This window comes from Heteronotia binoei, chromosome 8, assembly GCF_032191835.1.
Source record: "Heteronotia binoei isolate CCM8104 ecotype False Entrance Well chromosome 8, APGP_CSIRO_Hbin_v1, whole genome shotgun sequence".
Classification (NCBI taxonomy): domain Eukaryota; kingdom Metazoa; phylum Chordata; class Lepidosauria; order Squamata; family Gekkonidae; genus Heteronotia; species Heteronotia binoei.
Genome location: NC_083230.1, coordinates 81,572,756 through 81,592,886, shown reverse-complemented (window position 1 = coordinate 81,592,886; position 20,131 = coordinate 81,572,756). Strand labels below are relative to the sequence as shown.

Below are 20,131 nucleotides of genomic sequence, written 5' to 3'. Positions count from 1 at the left end.
TAGCACCTTTAAGACCAACCAAGTCTTATTCATGCATGCACACTAAACTAATAAACATATGTGTTTTATTAAATATTACTCCCATGTTATCATCAACCCATATAACCCAATGCACACTCTGTAGGATCAAGAGAAAATGGTTCTAGATTTGTATCTGTTGTGCTCTCTAGTACAAGATTAAGGAATCCTCTGTCTGTATTAGATTTTTTTTTAAAAAAATTCTTTTTTTTTAAAGCGGGGGCGGGAAACTCCAATCCAGCAACTAAATTTAACAAGATAACAGAAAAAACTATAGAGGGGGAAAAACATAACAACAGTGTTGACAGATCTATATATAAGTTTTTAATAAAAGGATTCTTAAAATACATCCATATGCTGTTGTTGTCTATATGCCATGCATTCACATATTGATAAAGTTCTGTCTTCAATCCATTGATTTACTAGAGGTGGGCATTTATCTCTCTTATCAAGTCTTTTAGCTATAGTAGGGGCATGGAAGGTGAAAGAAGGTGCACTAATGAAAAAATCTGACCTTACTTCATTCACCTAAAGTTATCAGTGGTATGTGGTATCAGTGGTATGTTAACGTAGTAGGATGGGGAGGTGGGTTGTGATTCTGGGAGATTTCTAGGCCCCATCTGGAGGATGGCAACCCTAAACCCATCTCTGCAAACTCTGGTAGGAACAGGCCTGTAATTCTTCATATTCATGCAGGTATAGACAGACAAACATCTGATGAGTCATTTTCACTTTTACACTTCAGCCTCTCCAATGCAAGGGCAGTACAATAAAGACATACGACTGACACACATCCTTCATTGCACACGACTGTCCCTGTGTGCCTGTGTTGTTGTTCAGTCGCACAGTCAAGTCCGACTCTTTGCGACCCCATGGACAAAGTCACGCCAGGCCCTCCTGTCTTCCACCATTCTCCGAAGTCTGCTCAAATTCATGTTTGTTACATCAGTAACGCTGTCCAGCCATCTCATCTTTTGCCGTCCCCTTCTTCTTTTGCCTTCTGTCTTTCCCATCATCAGGATCTTCTCCAGGAAGTGCTCCCTTCTCATTTGGTGGCCAAAGTATCTGAGCTTCAGCTTCAGCATCTGACCTTCCAGGAAACAGTCTGGGTTGATTTCCCTTAGGACTGACTGATTTGATCTTCTTGCAGTCCAAGGGACTCTCAAGATTCTTCTCCAGCACCACAGCTCAAAAGCATCTATTCTTCTGCGCTCAGCCTTCCTTATGGTCCAGCTCTCACAGTCATACATTACTACTGGGAATACCATCGCTTTGACTATACGGACTTTTGTTGGCAGGGTGATGTTTCTGCTTTTTATTATACTGCCCAGGTTCACCATAGCTGTCCTCCCAAGGAGCAAACGTCTTTTAATTTCATGGCTAGAGTCACCATCTGCAGTGATCCTGGATCCCAGAAATGTGAAATCTGTCACTACTTCCATGTCTTCCCCTTCTATTTGCCAAGGTGTGATGGGGCTGGATGCCATGATCTTAGTTTTTTTGATGTTGAGTTTCAAGCCTACTTTTGTGCTGTCCTCTTTCACCCTCAACAAGAGGTTCTTTAGGTTCTCCTCACTTTCTGCCATTAGAGTGGTATCATCTGCATATCTGAGGTTGTTTATGTTTTCCCCGGCAATCTTAATTCCTGCTTCTGCTTCATCCAGGCCAGCATTCCGCTTGATGTACTCTGCATATAAATTAAATAAGCAGGGTGACAATATACATCCTTGTCAAACTCCTTTTCCTATTCTAAACCAATCAGTTGTTCCATATCCCGTTCTGACAGTTGCTTCTTGACCCTTATACAGGTTTCTCAGGAGACATGTGAGGTGGTCTGGTACTCCCATCTCTTTAAGGACTTGCCATAGTTTGTTGTGATCCACACAATCAAAGTCTTTAGCATAGTCTATGAAGCCGAAATAGACGTTTTTCTGATACTCCCCTGCTTTCTCCATAATCCAGCGAATGATGGCAATTTGATCTCTAGTTCCTCTACCTCTTCGAAACCCAGCTTGAACTTTTGGTAGTTCCCGATCTACATACTGCTGAAGCCTAGCTTGTAGGATCTTTAACATGACTTTGCTGGCATGTGAAATGAGTGCAATGGTGCGATAGTTTGAACATTCCTTGGCATTACCCTTCTTTGGGATTAGGATATAAACTGACCTTTTCCAATTCTATGGCAACTGTTGTGTTTTCCAAATTTGTTGACATAATGTGTGCATCACTTTAACAGCATCATCTTTTAGGACTTTGAATAGCTCAACTGGGATACTGTCATCTCTGCTCACTTTGTTGTTAGTAATGCTTTCTAAGGACCATTTGACTTCACACTCCAGGATGTCTGACTCAAGGTCAGTGAGTTCACTGTCATGGTTGTCAAGCACATTGAGGTCCTTCTTGTACAATTCTTCTGTGTATTCTTGCCACCTCTTCCTGATCTCTTCTATTTCTGTTAGGTCCCTACCGTTTCCTTTATCATGGCCATTTTTGCACGAAACGTTCCCTTGATTTCTCCAATTCTCTTGTAGAGATCCCTTGTCCTTCCCATTCTGTTATTTTCCTCTATTGCTTTGCATTGTTCTTTCAGGAATGCTTCCTTATCTCTCCTTGCTGTTCTTTGAAAATCTGCATTCAGTTGGGTGAATTTTTCCTTTTCACCTTTGCCTTTCGCTTTCCTTCTTTCTTCAGCTATTTGTAAAGCCTCATCAGACAGCCACTTTGCTTTCTTGCATTTCTTTTTCTTTGGGATGGTACTGATTGCTGCCTTTTGTACAATGTCACAAACCTCCGTCCATAGTTCTTCAGGCACTCTATCAACTCTAGTTTCTTAAACCTATTCTTCACCTCCACTGTATATTCATGTGATCAAGGTCAAACCTGAATGGCCTGATGGCTTCCCCAGTTTTCTTCAGTTTAAGCCTGAATTTTGCAATGAGTAGCTCATGATCTGAGCCACAATCAGCTCCAGGTCTTGTTTTTGCTGACTGTCAGGCGCTTCTCCATCTTTGACTGCAGAGTATATAATCAGTCTGATTTCTGTGTTGCCCATCGGATGATGTCCATGTGTAGAGTTGCCTTTTAGGTTGTTGGAAGAGGGTGTTCGCTATGACCGGTTTGTTCTCTTGACAAAACTCTACACACATGTATATTATTATAATTTTTTCGCACACATCCCTCCGAACTGGATAAATTGGATCATTTGTATTTCTCTGGTACTGACCATTAGAAACAAAGCAAAACCCTAACAACCTCACAAAGAATGCCTTAAGCTCTCCTTATCTTCAAAGCAGAACTCCTCCATCAGAGAAACATTAGAAATGCACAGTCCAGATCCCTCCAGCAACTGAATAAGCCTTTGGGAATCTGGACAAAACTAACAAGCATGTTGTCTAATACCTTCCTACCTTTCTCATATCTCCTGAATACACTTGTAGCCCTCCCCCTTCTCCCTTGGCTGCTGTTTTACCAGAACTCCTAATACCAGCAGTGCCACAATCCCAATCCAGTCTGCAATTCTCCTTCTAAATTACTCCAAACTGAATTTATTTTCCTCTTTGAATCCTTTTCCTTTTGATTTCATTGCCTTTCCTTTAAGGCTCATGCATTTGACACAAGGCCGAAATCAATTGTTAGGTGAATTATATTATAAAGCATGATACTAGTTTATTTGGGTCTATGATATAGTGCTGATGTGGGCAAAACAAATCTACAGTGGTGTGAGATTATCCCTTGAGGGCTGTGGGAGATTGCTTGTCACTTTGTGACTGTCTTTATTTGTACAAAAGGTGGGAAGTGGGGATTACAGCCTGCGCACAGTGTAGCTTCTGGATTTTGGGAGTCTCCTTGACCAAGAAGCCTCAGAACAAAATTTGAGGCCAGTGGCACCTTTAAGACCAACCAAGTGCCTCTGGACTCTATAATATAGTGGGTTCTTAGGCATTGAAGAGGCGAGGTGGTAGTGATAACAAGCTCTTTACTGAGTACAGCATGGTAGGTGGCTTCACTAACAAAACTGAGGAACGGAGCCCGCTGGGCCAACTATATACAGCACTGGCTTCGCGCTAGCACATTATTGGGTCATTCAAACCAGCAGGGGGCCTGTGATTGGAGCAGGGCAGTTTGGATTTGGATCCTACCGCCCATTGTTCCTAAGTCCCCAAGCTTAGTCCTTCCGACTCCAATGAGCCAGGCAGGAACACCATTTGGTAACACATGGATTCACATACATAACAGACTAGAGCTTTGTTCTGCTGCTTCAGACCAACATGGCTACCCATCTGAATCTACCAAGAAACCTTTAGCTAAGGGGGTCCACCATCTCATCACCACCATTTGCCTCTGGGTCTACTCAGTACTGTTACCCAAAGGGAAGGGGTGAGGCAAATGGCAGTAGCTGTTGCTTCCCCTTGTTCCTTTCACTGCTTACTTTTCAAAGAGGGCAGAGGGCAGACAAGCAGCAACAGCACAGAGGAGATGCAGTGGGCGGAGCTGGGGGTTTCAGGGATTGGCCATGCCCCACCATTCAGCTGAGGTGTGGGTCTCAGCAGTTGCCTGGTTTTCTGATCCCTCACACTGGCCCTGACTGTGCATTAGAGAGACATGGTACCAACAAAAAGCCCCTTAACCCAGCACTGATGTTTCCTTTGGTATATAGATCTTGAGCTCTCAAGACGATTGGTACAAGGCTGAGCTGAAGAGTTATGAAGGTTATGTCCCAAAGAATTTTATAGATCTTCACATTCCCAGGTAAGTCCAATTGGTACTTTTTGATTCAGATTTTGAAGATTTTTTCTTTAATATTGAGGGATATAATTTTAAGAAATTGTGTATAGCAAAAAGCACTGAAGGGTAGAGAGCAGGATACACTATGGCAAAATTTAATATAGCCCAGCCTGCTGTTTTCACACTGATCCTGCAGTACATGTACACACCTTCCCCATGTCCTGCCACAGAGTTCTGTGAATCACTTCCCAAATGCTATGCACAGAGATGCTCTTAACTTAAGAAGTGTAAATAGCTCTCCTATAGATCTCATTCCATAGAAATGCAGACATGATGTAACTGCAGGAAAGTAACTAATGAGATTAGGCTGTCAAAACATGTTATAAAAATGTTAATGTAGCCATTCCTTGCCCATTAGAGCTGGCTTGTGTCCATAAGCAACCAAACACATGCTTGAGAGAGCAGCATTTTAAGGGGAATCAATTAGGTGGCATGTGAGCTCTAAGATATGTCCCCAAAGTTTAGGTCATGTTGCAGAGGACTTCTCAATCGTAATACTGTGGCTGCCTGGGGTGACAAAATGTCTTGAAGTAGCCATGCTGCCTGCAATCTGTGCTGCTGGTCTAGAAGCTTCTTTAAACTGCAGCTGTTCAGAGCCTGCTTTTCTGAAAATACTGTGTTATACCAGAGAGCATGCCTGGCCATTCAACAACACCAGGCAAGATATATGCTAATACAGATTTCTAAGTACTGATTTGCTTCTTATTAACCTGGTGCAGGTGTGAGAGGAACTGTGCTTCTAGGCTCCTGGGGGGATGAGTGTGCGCACATGCATACATGTTGCACTACTGGCCCCTGCTGGATAGAGCCAAAAGGAGTTGCTTATGCAGAATAGTTCCATCTCCTGGCAGCTAAGTGAGATCTCAACACAGGCCTGCGTGTTTTGTGGGGACAAAATGGATTGATTTCCCCCCTTAGAAATGTCTTTGATTTGTTACATTCGGATGTTATATACATCTCCTCTGTCAGCACCTTGTCTGCATCTCTTACTGGGCCTCCTGCATAGAAGCAGGACTTTTTTTTTAGCAGGAACGCACAGGAATGCTGTTCCGGCTGGCTTGGTGTCACGGGGTGTGGCCTAATATGCAAATGAGGCCCCGGGGGGATTTCCCTACAAAAAAGCCCTGTGTGAAACAATGGTGATGTCGGGGGGGGGGGTGGCCTAATATGCAGATGAGTTCCTGCTGGGCTTTTTCTACAAAAAAGCCCTGCATGGAACTAAATGTTTCTTCTGAAATCTGATATATACGTGTACTTATGGGTGTTACATTTAATGGTGAGGATAGCATGTTTCTGAACATCTCTTGAAGTTGCAGAACACTGTGAATGAAATTGATTATTGGCTATGGGCAAGTCATTCATAACAGACACTGGTAATAAATTTGGGAGCATTTTTTCATACCCATTAAGTTATTAATAAATTATTAGGATGTGCTATATCAGAAAAGGTCATATGGCTTTTCCTATCCTTGTATTGTTTTTCTTTAGCCTGGCTTGCTCTGTGATTTTTAATCAATCAATAATTTCTTCTGTACACTGTGGGAACTGCTCCTTTTCTCACCATCTTCTGCCAAGTGTCCTTGCATCTCCTAAGACTGCATAATTCTTTAAGCAGGAGCAGACAAAAGACTGGAAACGATTTTTTTTAATCCTTTAAAAAAAATCCCTCCCCTCATTTTTTTTAAACATCCGGCCTGGTGAAAAGTTCTAGAGTGCTCACACTATTTTTGTGCCATTTTGTTTAAAAAATGGGTTTTACATGGATTTTGTTTTTTTATTTTTCTGTGATGTCTTTTTCTCTCTACCCTCTAACACTTCCTTTTGTCAATCCCTTCATCAATCTCCATATGATTTGTTTTCCTTGACAGCTGGTTCCATGAAGGAGTATCCCGCCACCAGGCTGAGAATAAACTCAGAGAGAAAGGAGTCGGCTGCTTCATTGTCCGAGCTAGCCAGAACTCCCCAGGGGACTTCTCTATCTCTGTCAGGTACCTGTGGTGGTTATTCTTCTTTTCTGTCTTTTAAAAAAGACTGATGTTTCAGATATCCTCCCTGTGGCAAGCATCACAAAATATGGGTGCTTTCTGCAAGATGAATAGATAAATCTATTCATTTAAGAATGTATACCCTGCCACATAACTCCAAGGAAGCCTCATGAAAACAATAATCATTTTAAAATGTCAAAACAGAAATAAACTTGTCTTAAAACAAAACAGCAATAGAAAACAAATGAGCATAAAGCGACTGAGCAGCAACCAATGCTGCCCTTTTGATACCTCGTTATTAGCTCTGGTCAGTTGCCAAGGCCACTGCTAGGGCAATGTAGTGGATATTGAATTCCTTGGTTAAAACACAATTTATTATGTTATAATATATTGCAATAGCACATTATCCTCTGTTATTAAAAATTAATGCATATACATTACATTTTCTCCATTCCTCCCCCTTTTAGTGACCTCTGGCAGTGTATTTTATTTAAATTGTTAAAAAGGTAATAAATGTTATCTATTAAGGAATCTTACTTCATAAAAAAATATCAAAAGGAAAAAACCATAGGTTATAATTATAATCCGTCTTCATAGTAGTCCTATAATCCTTAACAAAGAAACGAAAAATATATAGTCCAATAATCTCACTTTTTACCTATAATCCATATAAAGTTTCTTTAGAAATTAACCATTGTCAAAAATCGCCAAGTATCCTTTAACGTTCCATTGTTTCTCCACGTACTTTTGAAATTTTCCCCATTCATTTTTAAACTTCTCTAAGTCTTGTTCTTTTAAGATTCTTGTAAGCTTGTCCATTTCACTCCAAGGCATAACTTTCAAAACCCATTCCCACCTTTCTGGTATTTTGTCTTGTTTCCACATCTGCGCATATAATGTCCGTGCAGCTGAAAGCATATACCAAATTATTGTTCTATATTGTTTTTGGAATATTTTCATTTGTAATCCCAACAAAATAATGCCTGGCACCTTCTTAATATTATATCCCAAAATTTTCGAAATCTCTTGCTAAATCATTTGCCAAAATTGTTTCGCCTTATCATAAGTCCACCACATATGGTAGAAAGATCCTTCTTGTTTTTTACAGTTCCAACATCTATCTGACACCTGATTCTTCATTTTTGCCAATTTCTTAGGTGTCATGTACCACCTATATAGCATTTTAAAGCAATTTTCTTTAATATAATAACATGTAGATATTTTCATAGAGTTCTTCCGTAAGTATTCCCATGACTCCATCTGTATTTCTTTATTTATGTTTATTGCCCATTTTATCATTTGTGATTTAACTACTTCATCTTCCGTAGACCATTTCAATAATAGTTTATATGTCTTTGAAATCAGCTTTTCACTTTCCCCAAACAGCACTCTCTCCAGTTCTGTTTGATCTTGTCTTATTCCATAATTCTTAATGTCCTGTTCAAGCAAACTCTTTATTTGTTGCAATTGAAACCAATTGTATTTATATTGTATATCTTTGGCCAACTTTAATTCCACCTTTCCTCCTTGAATTTTTAATAATTGTTTGTATGATAGCCACTTCTCTTCTCTAATATCTGAATACAATTTTATTACTTCTGTTGGCACAATCCAAAGCGGTTTCCTCCAGGGACTGCACTGGCTGCCAATAATATACCGAGTCCGGTACAAGGTGCTAGTTATCACCTTTAAAGCCCTATATGGTCTAGGACCTGCCTACCTTAGGGACCGTCCCTTCCCATATGTTCCCCAGAGAGTCCTGCAATCTGGCTCCCAAAATCTGCTCGTAATCCCCGGGCCAAAGGAGGCCCAGTTGAAGTCAACCAGGGACAGGGCCTTCTCAATAACAGCCCCTTGCTGGTGGAACCAGTTACCAGAAGAGGTCAGGGCCCTGTGGGATATTGGACAGTTCCGCAGGGCCTGTAAGACAGTCCTCTTCCTGTTGGCCTATAACTGACCGGCACCAAACTACCAAAATACTGAAGGAAGTTTATAGATAGCACACTGTTGGACTGATGTACTGATTTTAATGTTTTTAATATTTTTTAATGTTTTGATTATGTAAATTGTTGTTGTATTTATAATTTCGAATTTCATTGTTAGAACTTTTGTGTTGTGAGCCGCCCTGAGCCCGCTTCGGTGGGGTAGGGCGGGATATAAATCAAATAAAATAAATAAATATCTTTTATAATTCAACCAAGTATTTAACAAATTGCCTCTGATATAGTGATGCGAGAAGAAGCCGTCCATCTTATTTTTCCCATAGTACATGTAAGCATGCCATCCAAAAAGGATTTCCATGACCTTCTAGTGCTAATAATTTTCTGTTTAGTAATGTCATCCATTCCTTAATCCATACCAGGCATACTGCATCATGATATAACTTTAAATTAGGCAGTTGAAATCTGCCCTTTTCTTTCGCATCTGTCAGGATCTTCATTTTAATTCTTGGTTTTTTCCTGGCCCATACAAATTCTGAAAGTTTCCTTTGCCATTTGTTAAATTGTTTGCTGTCTTTCACTATTGGAATTGTTTGAAACAGGAACATAATTCTCGGTAAGACATTCATCTTAATTGCAGAAATTCTGCCCAACATAGAGAGATTCAATTTATTCCATTTATCAAATCTCCATCAATCTTACGCCAAAGTTTCTCATAGTTGTTTTTATGCAGATCAATATTTTTTGTTGTTATTTCCACTCCCAAGTATTTTACTTTGGAGGTAACTTCACACTCTGTTGTCCTCTGTAGTTCTTCCTGTTTGCTCTTTGACATATTTTTGCACAAAATTTTTCATTTTTTTTATTTGTGTAAAAGCCTGCCAATTCTCCATATTCTTGTATCTTACGGAGCAACAATGATGTTACATGAGTGGGATTTTCATTTATAAACATTACATCATCTGCAAATGCTCTGTACTTATAAGTAAAGCCTTTCACTTTCAGTCCCTCTATCTCTTTATCTTCTTGAATTTGCATTAGCAAAACCTCTAAAGTCATTATAAATATCAGTGGAGATAGAGGGCAACCTTGTCTTGTTCCTTTACTTATTATCATTTTTCCGTTAAATCCGCATTAATACAGAGCCTTGCTGATTGTTCAAAATATATCGCCTTTACCATTCTTATAAAATCTTCTCCCAATCTCCATCACTGCAAACATAAAGTCCCAATGCACATTGTCAAATGCTTTCTCTGCGTCTGCAAAGAATAATGCTACTTCTTTTTCAGGATGTTTCTCATAATATTCAATAATGTCTATAACTGTTCTAATATTGTCTCTAATTTGTCTCTTGGGGAGAAATCCTGCTTGTTCTTCTTTAATAAAACTGTTCAAATGCTGTTTAAGGCGTTCTGCTAAGATTCTTGCATATATTTTATAGTCATTGTTAAGTAATGAAATTGGTCTATAGTTTTTCACATTTGTAGTGTCTCTGTCTTCTTTTAGTATTACTGAAATTACTGCTTCTTTCCATGTGTTAGGAGTTTTCCCATCTGTTTTTATAATGTTCATCAGTTTCTGGAGTTTTGGTAATAACATCTCTGCAAGAACTTTATAAAATTTTGCTGTAAAGCCATCTGGACCTGTGGATATTGAATTCCTTGAAGGTGTCACACAGCAGGCATCTCATTTGAAAATTGTCTCCTTAAGAATCTTGATTTTTTATTTAAACAGTAATTTTGGAGGGCATTTTGAGAGCAACCGTGTGTTATAGCACTATTTTCAAACTTGGTGATCCAGTCTTATTACACTATTTGCTATATGTCCTACACTGTTCCTATAGCATTGCTTTAAATTTTGTAGTCCACCTTGAATCTCAGTGAGAAAGGCAGACTATAAATAAAGAAATATAAATAAATAATGTGACCATGTCCTGCACATGATTCTCCCAATACACACAGTCACCACTTTGTACAAATGAGGCAGCATGTGTATTTTCCAAAGATATATAGCTTTGGTATGAACCAAAATGTTCCTTCAAAAACCTGAAGTTGATTCACACATAACAAAGCTGCACACACAAGAAAAATATGTGATTTGCCTCACTGACTCAAAATGGCAACCACACAGGTCAGGAGGCTGATGCGTATCCCATGCTCCAGTTGTACACAGTGGTAAATAAAGCAGATACTCAGTGCAGATATAGCAAAAACAAGGACAATCGATATAATATCATAATCTTAAAGATGTGGTAACATGCAAAAATTTTAAAGACACAATAACATACAAATCAGGCACAATAGAAAAGTCTCTCTCTAGAAGCAATAATTATGCTCAAGGCATAGTCCTCAATGTTTGTCATCTCACAATGTAAATCCAGGGAGAATAGCCACTGGCGTAGTAAGCCAAATAATCATTAGAGCCCAGTTTCGGCAACGCCTTCCTCAGTCGTAGACCTTTACGCAGTTCAATGCGTTGCGGCTTTCCCAATACTGCCAACAATTACTTATTGATGGGGACTTCAGTGCAAAACTATAGCAGGCAAAGCCTTCTCACATTCCTTGTTGCTGGAAACATCCCTCACAGAGCATGAAAATCAAAGGCCTGTCAAATAACTATTATCATTAATACATGTTCGGTAAGCCACTGTGCCTTCAAACAAATAACAGTCGTGATGCTCTTTGAGATCAAAATGTTTAAGCTATGTGGCACATTTTATTTAATTTTTTTTAAAGGCTGAACTTAGACACAAGCCAGGGAAAGCTGGTTCCAGCAAGCTTCAGGGAGCTAAATTTGCAAAACAAAAGAGGGTAATCGATACCAGAGATACCAATAGAGATAAAAATCAGCTATAAAAGGCAGGGTCTTGGCTGTTGTTTAAGACCATTTAACAAAAAATGGAAAGTCCCTGGCTTATTGTTAAAGAGATCATTCTGTACTTGAGTAAAGATGAAGTGACTTACAAATAGGGTTGCCAACCTCCAGGTGGTTGCTGGAGATCTCCTGGGATTACAATTGATCTTCCCACAGCCAGGATGAACACACATTAAGTTGTCTTGTACTGAATAAGACCATTGATACATCAGGGTCAATATTGTCTATTCAGACTGGCAGCTGTTATACAGGGTCTCAGGCAGAGGTCTTTCATATCACCTCCTACTTAGTCCTTTTTATTAGGGACGCCGGGGATTGAGCAGATGCTCTGCTATTGAGCCATGGCACCTCCCCATTATTTATGAATCTATGGCTTTACTCTTTATTACTAAGCAGAACATGAACACGTGAACCTGCTTTGTACTAAATCATAGGGCTTTTTTCTAGAAAAAGACCAGCAGTAACCTATTTGAATATTAGGCCACACCCTCTGACATCACCATTGTTTCACACAGGAACTTATTTGCATATTAGTCCATGCCCTCTGACACCAGGCCAGCTGGAACTGTTTTCCTGTGCATTCCTGCTCAAAAAAAGACCTGCTAAATCAGGCAGTTGGTCCTTCTGTGTCAGTCTTGCTACTTAGACTGGCAACATCTCTCCAGGGTCTCAGGCAAAGGTCTTTGATGTCACCTACTGCATTTAACTGGAGTTGCTGAGTATTGCACCTTGTCTTTCTGCATGCCAAAAAGATGCTCTGCAACTGAGCCACAGCCCCTCCCCCTGAGATCAATCCACCTGGAGAAAATGACTGCTTTAGAAGGTGGACTAAATGGCATTATATAACCCACTGAGTCCCCCCTTTTTTCAAACCCCACCCCCTCAGGCTCCACCCCAAAAATCTCCAGATATTTCTCAGTCCAGAGATGGCAGCCTTACAATTAAGCCTTATTTGTAGGGTTGCCAGGTCTACTTAGACTTTGCCCTGGGGGAGGGTGGGAGAGAGCTTTCCAGGAATGGGGGGGCATGGCAGTGTCACCATGCACAATGTCCCCAACATGACATCACATGGAAGTGATGTCATCATACTGGGGACATTGCACAACAATTCTCTGGTTTTGGGACAAGCTCTATGGTAAAATTGGGCTCAGACCATAGAGTTTTGCCTGAAACTCTGTCCCCAGCTCCAAAGACATCTGGCTGTCCTCGACCAGGGCCAAGGCCTTTTTGGTCTTGGCCCCAACCTGGTGGAACTTTTTGACAAATTCCATCAGGGCCCTGTGGGATCTTCTACAATTCCACAGGGTCTGTAAGGCAGAGATATTCCGCCAGGCTTTTTGTTGAAGACAGCGATGGTTACCATCTTGGCTGGCACCCTGTTCTGCTTTCCACATCTGACCTGTCCTCTCCCCCGCCCCAGCCTGCGAAGTGGCTGGCAGTCTGCAGTTGTAGTAATAGGAATTCACCGTCTGTTTTTCAATTGTAAATAATTGCCATTTTAACTGTTTATTTATGCTTGATATTTTATCTTTGCTGTATATTGCCCAGAGCCTTGCTATAGCAGGGATGGCCTTTTTGGTCTTGGCCCCAACCTGGGCAATTCACAAAACTAATAATAAATAAAATATTTTTAAAAAAAACAGAGTGTTACTGTGTGATGTCCCTGGCATGATGATGTAACTTCTGCGTGACATTGTGTGGATTGTGATTGTTGGGAGTGGAAATTCCCCCCAAAAGCCAGTCAGCTGGTGGTGAGCAGGAGCCTGCAAAATTGGGGGTCTCTCACTCCCACCTGGGGGCTGGCAACCCTACTTATTTGAAATAAAATACAGATGTAAGAATACAGTGACACGCTTGGCTGTGACTAACAGTGCCATCCTAAACAAACGTATGCCCCTCTATTGATTTAGAAGGTTTGATACTGTTTAGAATTTCACTGTAAAAGTGTGGCCTCAAGTGGGAGAAAACTGGAGCCCATGACAAAAGGAATAATTTTTTACTCAGTCTAAAGGAGCAGGGTCCCATATTCTTCGTCTTCCTGAATGTGGCATGTTGGCTTGCATAGACATAAAACAGAGAGGGAGTGATCTGGGTGGGAACTTGATGTTGTTTTCATGGTTCTGGCTGTGAGACAGAGGGTATTTCCACATGTTCCTACGTTCAATGCTATTGGAAACTGAATTTCGCCCCCCCCCCTGCTTCCTCACAGCATCGTGGTACTTTTGTGCATCTCCCAGGATTTTTCCTGGATTTTGTCCAGTCTTTCTGAAACCAGCTTTGCTCTGAAGTTTTGGAAAAATCACAGCAAAGCCTTGTGGGGCTGCCACATGGGTGAAAATGTTCAGATTTACCTGATCCAACGCACAAAGCAGCCATTTCCTTCATGGTTCTTTTTTAACAAATCTGTTATTTAAGGCTGCTATATTGATATACTATTATACCAAAATATGCATCAGGTTCTCTGAACTCCTAGGTTTCATTTTTTTAAAAAAGTCTCTAGCCCCTTTCCTTGAAGACATATATGGGGGGAAAGCATATCTCCTCAATGAAATGGGCTAGAAACTCACTTTTAAAAAAAATGGAAACTTGGAACTCACAGTATAAAGGTATATCATTATAACACTATTCAATCACTGATTTAAAAAAAAAAAAAAACAGTCCATAAACCTGTTATGTGGAAGCCCTGTTGCTAGTGCTTTGTACTAGCAGCTGCAGCAGCAACAGGGAAACTACGTAAGCCTATCCCCATGTGGATAACACCAGCTGGATTGGATAACCTGACAGAAGACACTGGTAGGAATTTTAACAATACATGATTGTTCTATCTGCTGTCATCATCATCACCACCACCACCACCACCACCCACTGTTGTAAAAGCAGGCATTTACAGCATCTATCGTGAGGGAGGGAGGGAGGCCAGAACACTGGGTAGAAACTGGTTCTGGCTTCTGACAGGCAGATCTGTGGTCCTGCCCCAAGCATAGATATCCTACCTTCATAGTCTGACTTTTAGCAGCAGTAGCCTTCTAGGGTGTCTGGCTGAAGCCTGTTTATTCAGAACATATGTTCATCCACTGATCTATGGACTCCAGGTGATTCCTTGTACCCTTTAATGCAGCCTAGTTGGGTAAAAGAAAAAAGATGACTACATTGCATCTTAAACTGGTGATGATGCTGTAATAGAGGATGCAGTTTTGAAGAGCAGGGTATTTCCCTTTTGTATCTGGCAAAGCCACATATAGACAAGCATGGAGAAACAACCACAACTCTTTTGCTTAATCATACTTTGTAAAAGGCCGTGTGTGTGTGTGTCTAATTTTATGAAGTATAATTATGCAAAACAGCTGTGAGTGTTTTTCTCAAGGCTTTCTGTCAGGCAATGTTTTGTGCATGCTACTTGTACGAGCATTGATGTGGTCTTTATATTACTAGTGGCCTTTATATTGGCCATTGATTTATATTTGGTTGTTTTATTATAGGCTCCTGTTCAATTCTTTATTTTATTCTATTTTTAGCTACTGGTATTTCTTTTTGTAACTGTTGTACACTGGCTTCAGCATTCTTAATGGAAAGGGTTACTATGTATTTCCAACATAAATAAATGTTCTGTTTGCTTATTATCACTGTTGCCAAACAAGTTTCAGGAGGGTAGTCTTGCTGGACTGCAGTAAAAGAGCTAGATTTGAGTCTAATGACACCTTGGAAATCAACAAAATTTGGGGTGGTATAAGCTTTTGAGCAGAGCCAGATTAACAAATAGGCCGAGAAGGCATCGGCCTATGGGCCCCCATGCCTTTAGTTTTTTCTACTGGTTTTCCCCCTGTTTGCAGCCCTCCCAGCCTGCACACGCAGCCAGCAATTGAGCCATTCTTTGTCCAATTTGCCTGGTATGGCTGCTGTGGCATCATTGCCAAGTTTGCCTCTCTCTGCCTCTCCCCCACAGCTTTGTCAAAGGGGTTTTTGAGAAGATGCCTGCAGGTGCTGCAGAGGGGCCACAGGCAGTGGGGCAGGTGCTCCAACTCTGAGATAATTTGCAAAGGGGACCCCCAAGATTTCAACTGCCTAGGGGCCTCCACAATCCGCTACTACTTTTGAGAGTCAAAGCTTCCTTTGTCAGAGACAAGAAGGAATGGAGAACCTTGAGCCCTTATATCCCAGTCAGAAGGTGGGAGCGGTGCTACAAAGAAAAGTGCCAGGATACAAAAGTGCAATGCATTTCATAATCAGCTTGATTAGAGCAGGGGAGAAATGCTTGGTGGTAGAGAGTGCCAGCAATCCACAGTTAACTTATGGTGAGCCTGTGGGGTTTTCAAGGTGAGGCATTCAGAGGTGGTTTGCCATTGCCCGTCTCCATGTCACACCCCTGATATTCCTTAACTTTTGCTCAACCAAATATTAGCCATCACCAACCTTGCTTAGCTTCTGAGGTTTGATGAGATCAGGGTAGCCTTGGGGTATCCAGATCAGGGCAGCAGTGCTTAGGGGCAGAAAATTACCATGTGAAGTGAGATAAGAATCCTGTGTCCCTATTCAGCCAGGAGAGGGGGGGGCGGTGTCCATTGTTCTGAATTTGTGAATGAACTCAAAATTCAGCAGTCTCACAGTCTGTCATTTCCTCTTCTATGTGTGAGGACTGCCACTCTTAGGTCAGCAGTGGGATGTTCTAGAAGATTAACATGTTCTCTCACTGAGTATCTGAAGAAGTGTGCATACACACTTATTCCTTGAATAAAACTTTGTTGGTCTTAAAGGTGCCACTGGACTCAAACTTTGTTTTGCTGCTTCAGACCGGCAAGGCTGCCCATCTGAACCTATGCTCTTTCATTGTTTTTTTTAATGTTGTGATTTTTAATATCACAAATACCTCACAACTTCAGCTAGTTTAAGTTCATTCAAAACCCAGCAATTTTTAGTAGGCACTGTAAAGCAATGATGTTTTGGAAGGCACAGGAGAGAGACTAATCTGTATATTTATTATGGCTGACTTTCTGACTGTTGTTAGATTGGAAACAGTATTTGTTATCTGTTGATACCCTATCATTTTTGTTTTTCATCCATTTCAGGCTGCTCTTAATTTTTTTGGTGCACACTCTTTTTTGTAAGCTGCCTTAAACACCATTTGTTGGGGTGAAAAACAGGCATTAAATATTTGAATTAATCAGTACATTTGCTTCGTCAGATTATAGCTAATTGTTCCCTCCAGTTCATTCAGTTAATGTTTAAGGGTGTACTGCTGATTACTTCAATAGGTCAACTGATTTTTTTTTAATTGATGGACCAGAAAGGTGTCTCCAATTACCTCAGCAGCTATGGTTGCTATTGTTACTGCTGCTGCTTTTGAAAATATATATATTTAAATTTAGTTTATTGGACAGACAAAAAGATTGCAACAATTTAATATAACCATTTATAAAAACTGCAGATGGTTAGCACCGTCCACAAAGAGCCTATAAATGTACCATTAAAAACCAGTTGGAGAACATTTTAATCTTCCAGGTAATTCTATCGCTGACCTAAGAATGGCACTCCTCAAACCAAAACTTCAAAGGGAAAATTGCAAGGGGAGATTGCAGAACTTGAGTTTATTCACACAAGCTCAGAACAATGGATCCCCCGCCAAAAAAAAATTGAATAGGGAACAGGATTCTTATCTCACTACACAAGCTAATTACTGCCTCCCAAGCATTTCCCTCTGCTCTGATCAAGCTGATTACAATATGCATTGTACCTTTGCATCTTTTATAAGGATTAGTTACAGCACTCCTGCCACCTTCTGATTGGAACATAAGGACTCAGATCTCCATTACTGCTCATATCAGACAAAGGGAGTTTTGACTTTCGAAACTTATCCCCTGAAAATCTTGTGCGTCTCTAAGATGCCACTAGACTCAAATCTAACTGTTCTACTACAGTCCAACACAGCTACCCTCTGAAACAGCACAAAGGGACAGTCCTTCTGTTTACAAAAGAGGAACATAAGAACATAAGAGAAGCCATGTTGGATCAGGCCAATGGTCCATCCTGTCTGATATTCTTGTGTCACACAGTAGCCAAAAAACCCAAGTGCTATCAGGAGGTCCACCAGTGGGGCCAGGGCACTAGAAGTCCTCACACTGTTGTCCCTCCCAAGCACCAAAAATACAGAGCATCACTTGCCCCAGACAGAAATTTCCAACGGTATGCTTTGGCTAATAGCCACTGATGGACCTCTGCTCCATATGTTTATCCAATCCCCTCTTGAAGCTGGCTATGCTTGTAGCTGCTGCCACCTCCTGTGGCAGTGAATTCCATGTGTTAATCACGCTTTGGGTGAAGAAGTACTTCCTTTTATCCATTCTAACCCAACTGCTCAGCAATTTCATTGTGTGCCCATGAGTTCTTGTATTGTGAGAAAGGGAGAAAAGGACTTCTCTATCCCATGCATAATCTTGTAAACCTCTATCATGTCACCCCTCAGTCATCGTTTCTCCAAGCTAAAGAGCTCCAAGCATTTTAACCTTTCTTAATAATAGGGAAAGTGTTCCCACCCTTTAATCATTCTAGTTGTCCTTTTCTGCACTTTTTCCAATGCTATAATATCTTTTTTGAGGTGCGGTGACCAGAATTGTACATAGTATTCCAAATGAGGCCGCACCATCAATTTATACAGGGGCATTATGATACTGGCTGATTGGTTTTCAGTTCCTTTCCTAATAATTCCCAGCATAGTGTTGGCCTTTTTTTATTGCAGTCGCACACTGTCTTGACATTTTCAGTGAGTTATCTACCACAACCCAAAGCTTTCTCTCTTGGTCAGTCTCCTCCAGTTCACACCCCATCAGCTTGTATTTATAGTTAGGATTTTTGGCCCCAATGAGCATTACCTTGCACTTGGCCACATTGAACCTCATTTGCCATGTTGACACCCACTCACCCAGCCTCAACAAATCCCTTTGGAGCACCTCACAATCCTCTCTGGTTCTCACCATCCTGAACAATTTAGCGTCATCCGCAAACTTAGCCACTTCACTGCTTACTATCATCTTCAAATCATTAATGAACAAGTTAAAAAGTATCAGACCCAGTACTGAGCCCTGTGGCACCCACTGCTTGCCACCCTCCACTGAAATTGCCCATTTATTACTCACTCTCTTTTTCCTATTAATTAGTTTTTGATCCACAAAAGGACTTGTCCTTTTACTCCATGACTCTCGAGCTTACTTAGGAGCCTTTGATGAGGAACTTTATCAAAAGCTTTCTGGAAATCAAGGTAAACAATATCTATTGGGTCCCCTGTGTCTACATGTTTGTTCACCACCTCAAAGAACTCTTAACAGGTTAGTGAGACAAGATCTTCCCTTACAGAACCCATGCTGAGTCTTCCTCAATAATTTTTGTTCATCAATGTGCCTACTAATTCTCTCTTTAATAATAGTCTACACTAACTTTCCTGGTATTGAAGTCAGACTGACTGGCCTGTAATTTCCTGGATCTCCTGGATCTCCTCTGGAACCCTTTTTAAAGATGGGGGCGACATTAGCTACCTTCCAGTCCTCAGGAATGGAAGCAAATTTTAATGAAAGATTACAGATTTTTGTCAGGAGATCCACAAGTTCACCTTTGAGTTCTTTCAGAACTCTTGGATGTATGCCATCTGGGTCTGATGACTTATCAGTTTTTAAATTGTCTTAGAACCTCCTCTCTCATCACCTCAATCTGCCTTAGGTTTTCAACACCGCACCTGAAATCAGTGGTTCTGGAGTGGGCAAACACTTTTCATCTTCCACAGTGAAGACGGAGGCAAAAAAGTGCATTCAGCTTCTCAGTCATTTCCCTGTCAGCCTTCAGTAATCCTTTTACCCCTTGGTCATCAAGGGCCCCACAGCCTCCGTGGCTGGTTTCCTGCTTCTATTGTATTTGAAGAAATTTTTATTGTTGGTTTTTATATTTTTGCAATATCCTCTTCATAGTCCCTTTTTGTCTGCCTGATCATAGACTTGCATTTTAATTGCCACAACCTGTGTTCCCTTTTATTAACCTCACTTGGACTAGCTTTCCACCACTTAAATGAATCCTTTTACAGCTTCCATTACTTTGTTTGTTAACCATGCAGGTCTTTTTCCTTACCTATTTGTGCCTTTCCTTACTTGCAGTATATATTTTATCTAAGCTTCTTGGATTGTAGTTTTAAATAGCTTCCAAGCTTCCCCAAGGGTTTTGACTGTATTTACCTTTCTTTCAGTTTCCTCCTCGCATGTCTCCTCATCTCAGAATAGTTACCCCTTTTAAAGTTAAAAGTGGTTGTGTTGGTCTTTTTGGGCAACTCTCTATTTATACTAATGGTGAACTCAATAACATTATGGTCACTGCTCCCAAGCAGTTTATGTTCTGCTACAGAACTATGTATTATAGGCAGTGAAATTGATTAATCAATAATTAATCAATTAAAATTCATGCCATTCATCACCTCGAAAAATTTAATTGGATGAAAGCCCTGTAGTATTTTAAACACACTACTGAATGAAACCACAATTTTTAATGTGAGGGGGG

General features: G+C 40.6%; 1 protein-coding gene across 3 annotated transcripts in view; it reads left to right on the top strand.

Moving 5' to 3' along the window:
* GRAP2 (GRB2 related adaptor protein 2) overlaps nucleotides 1-20,131 on the top strand; it is a 102,445-nt gene that overhangs the window by 65,511 nt on the left and 16,803 nt on the right. For all 3 annotated transcript variants that reach the window (XM_060245419.1, XM_060245418.1, XM_060245417.1), the window contains exons 3-4: nucleotides 4,676-4,767; nucleotides 6,672-6,791. In XM_060245419.1, coding sequence (XP_060101402.1) covers nucleotides 4,676-4,767; nucleotides 6,672-6,791 — 212 coding nt within the window. The remainder of the gene's footprint in view (nucleotides 1-4,675; nucleotides 4,768-6,671; nucleotides 6,792-20,131) is intronic.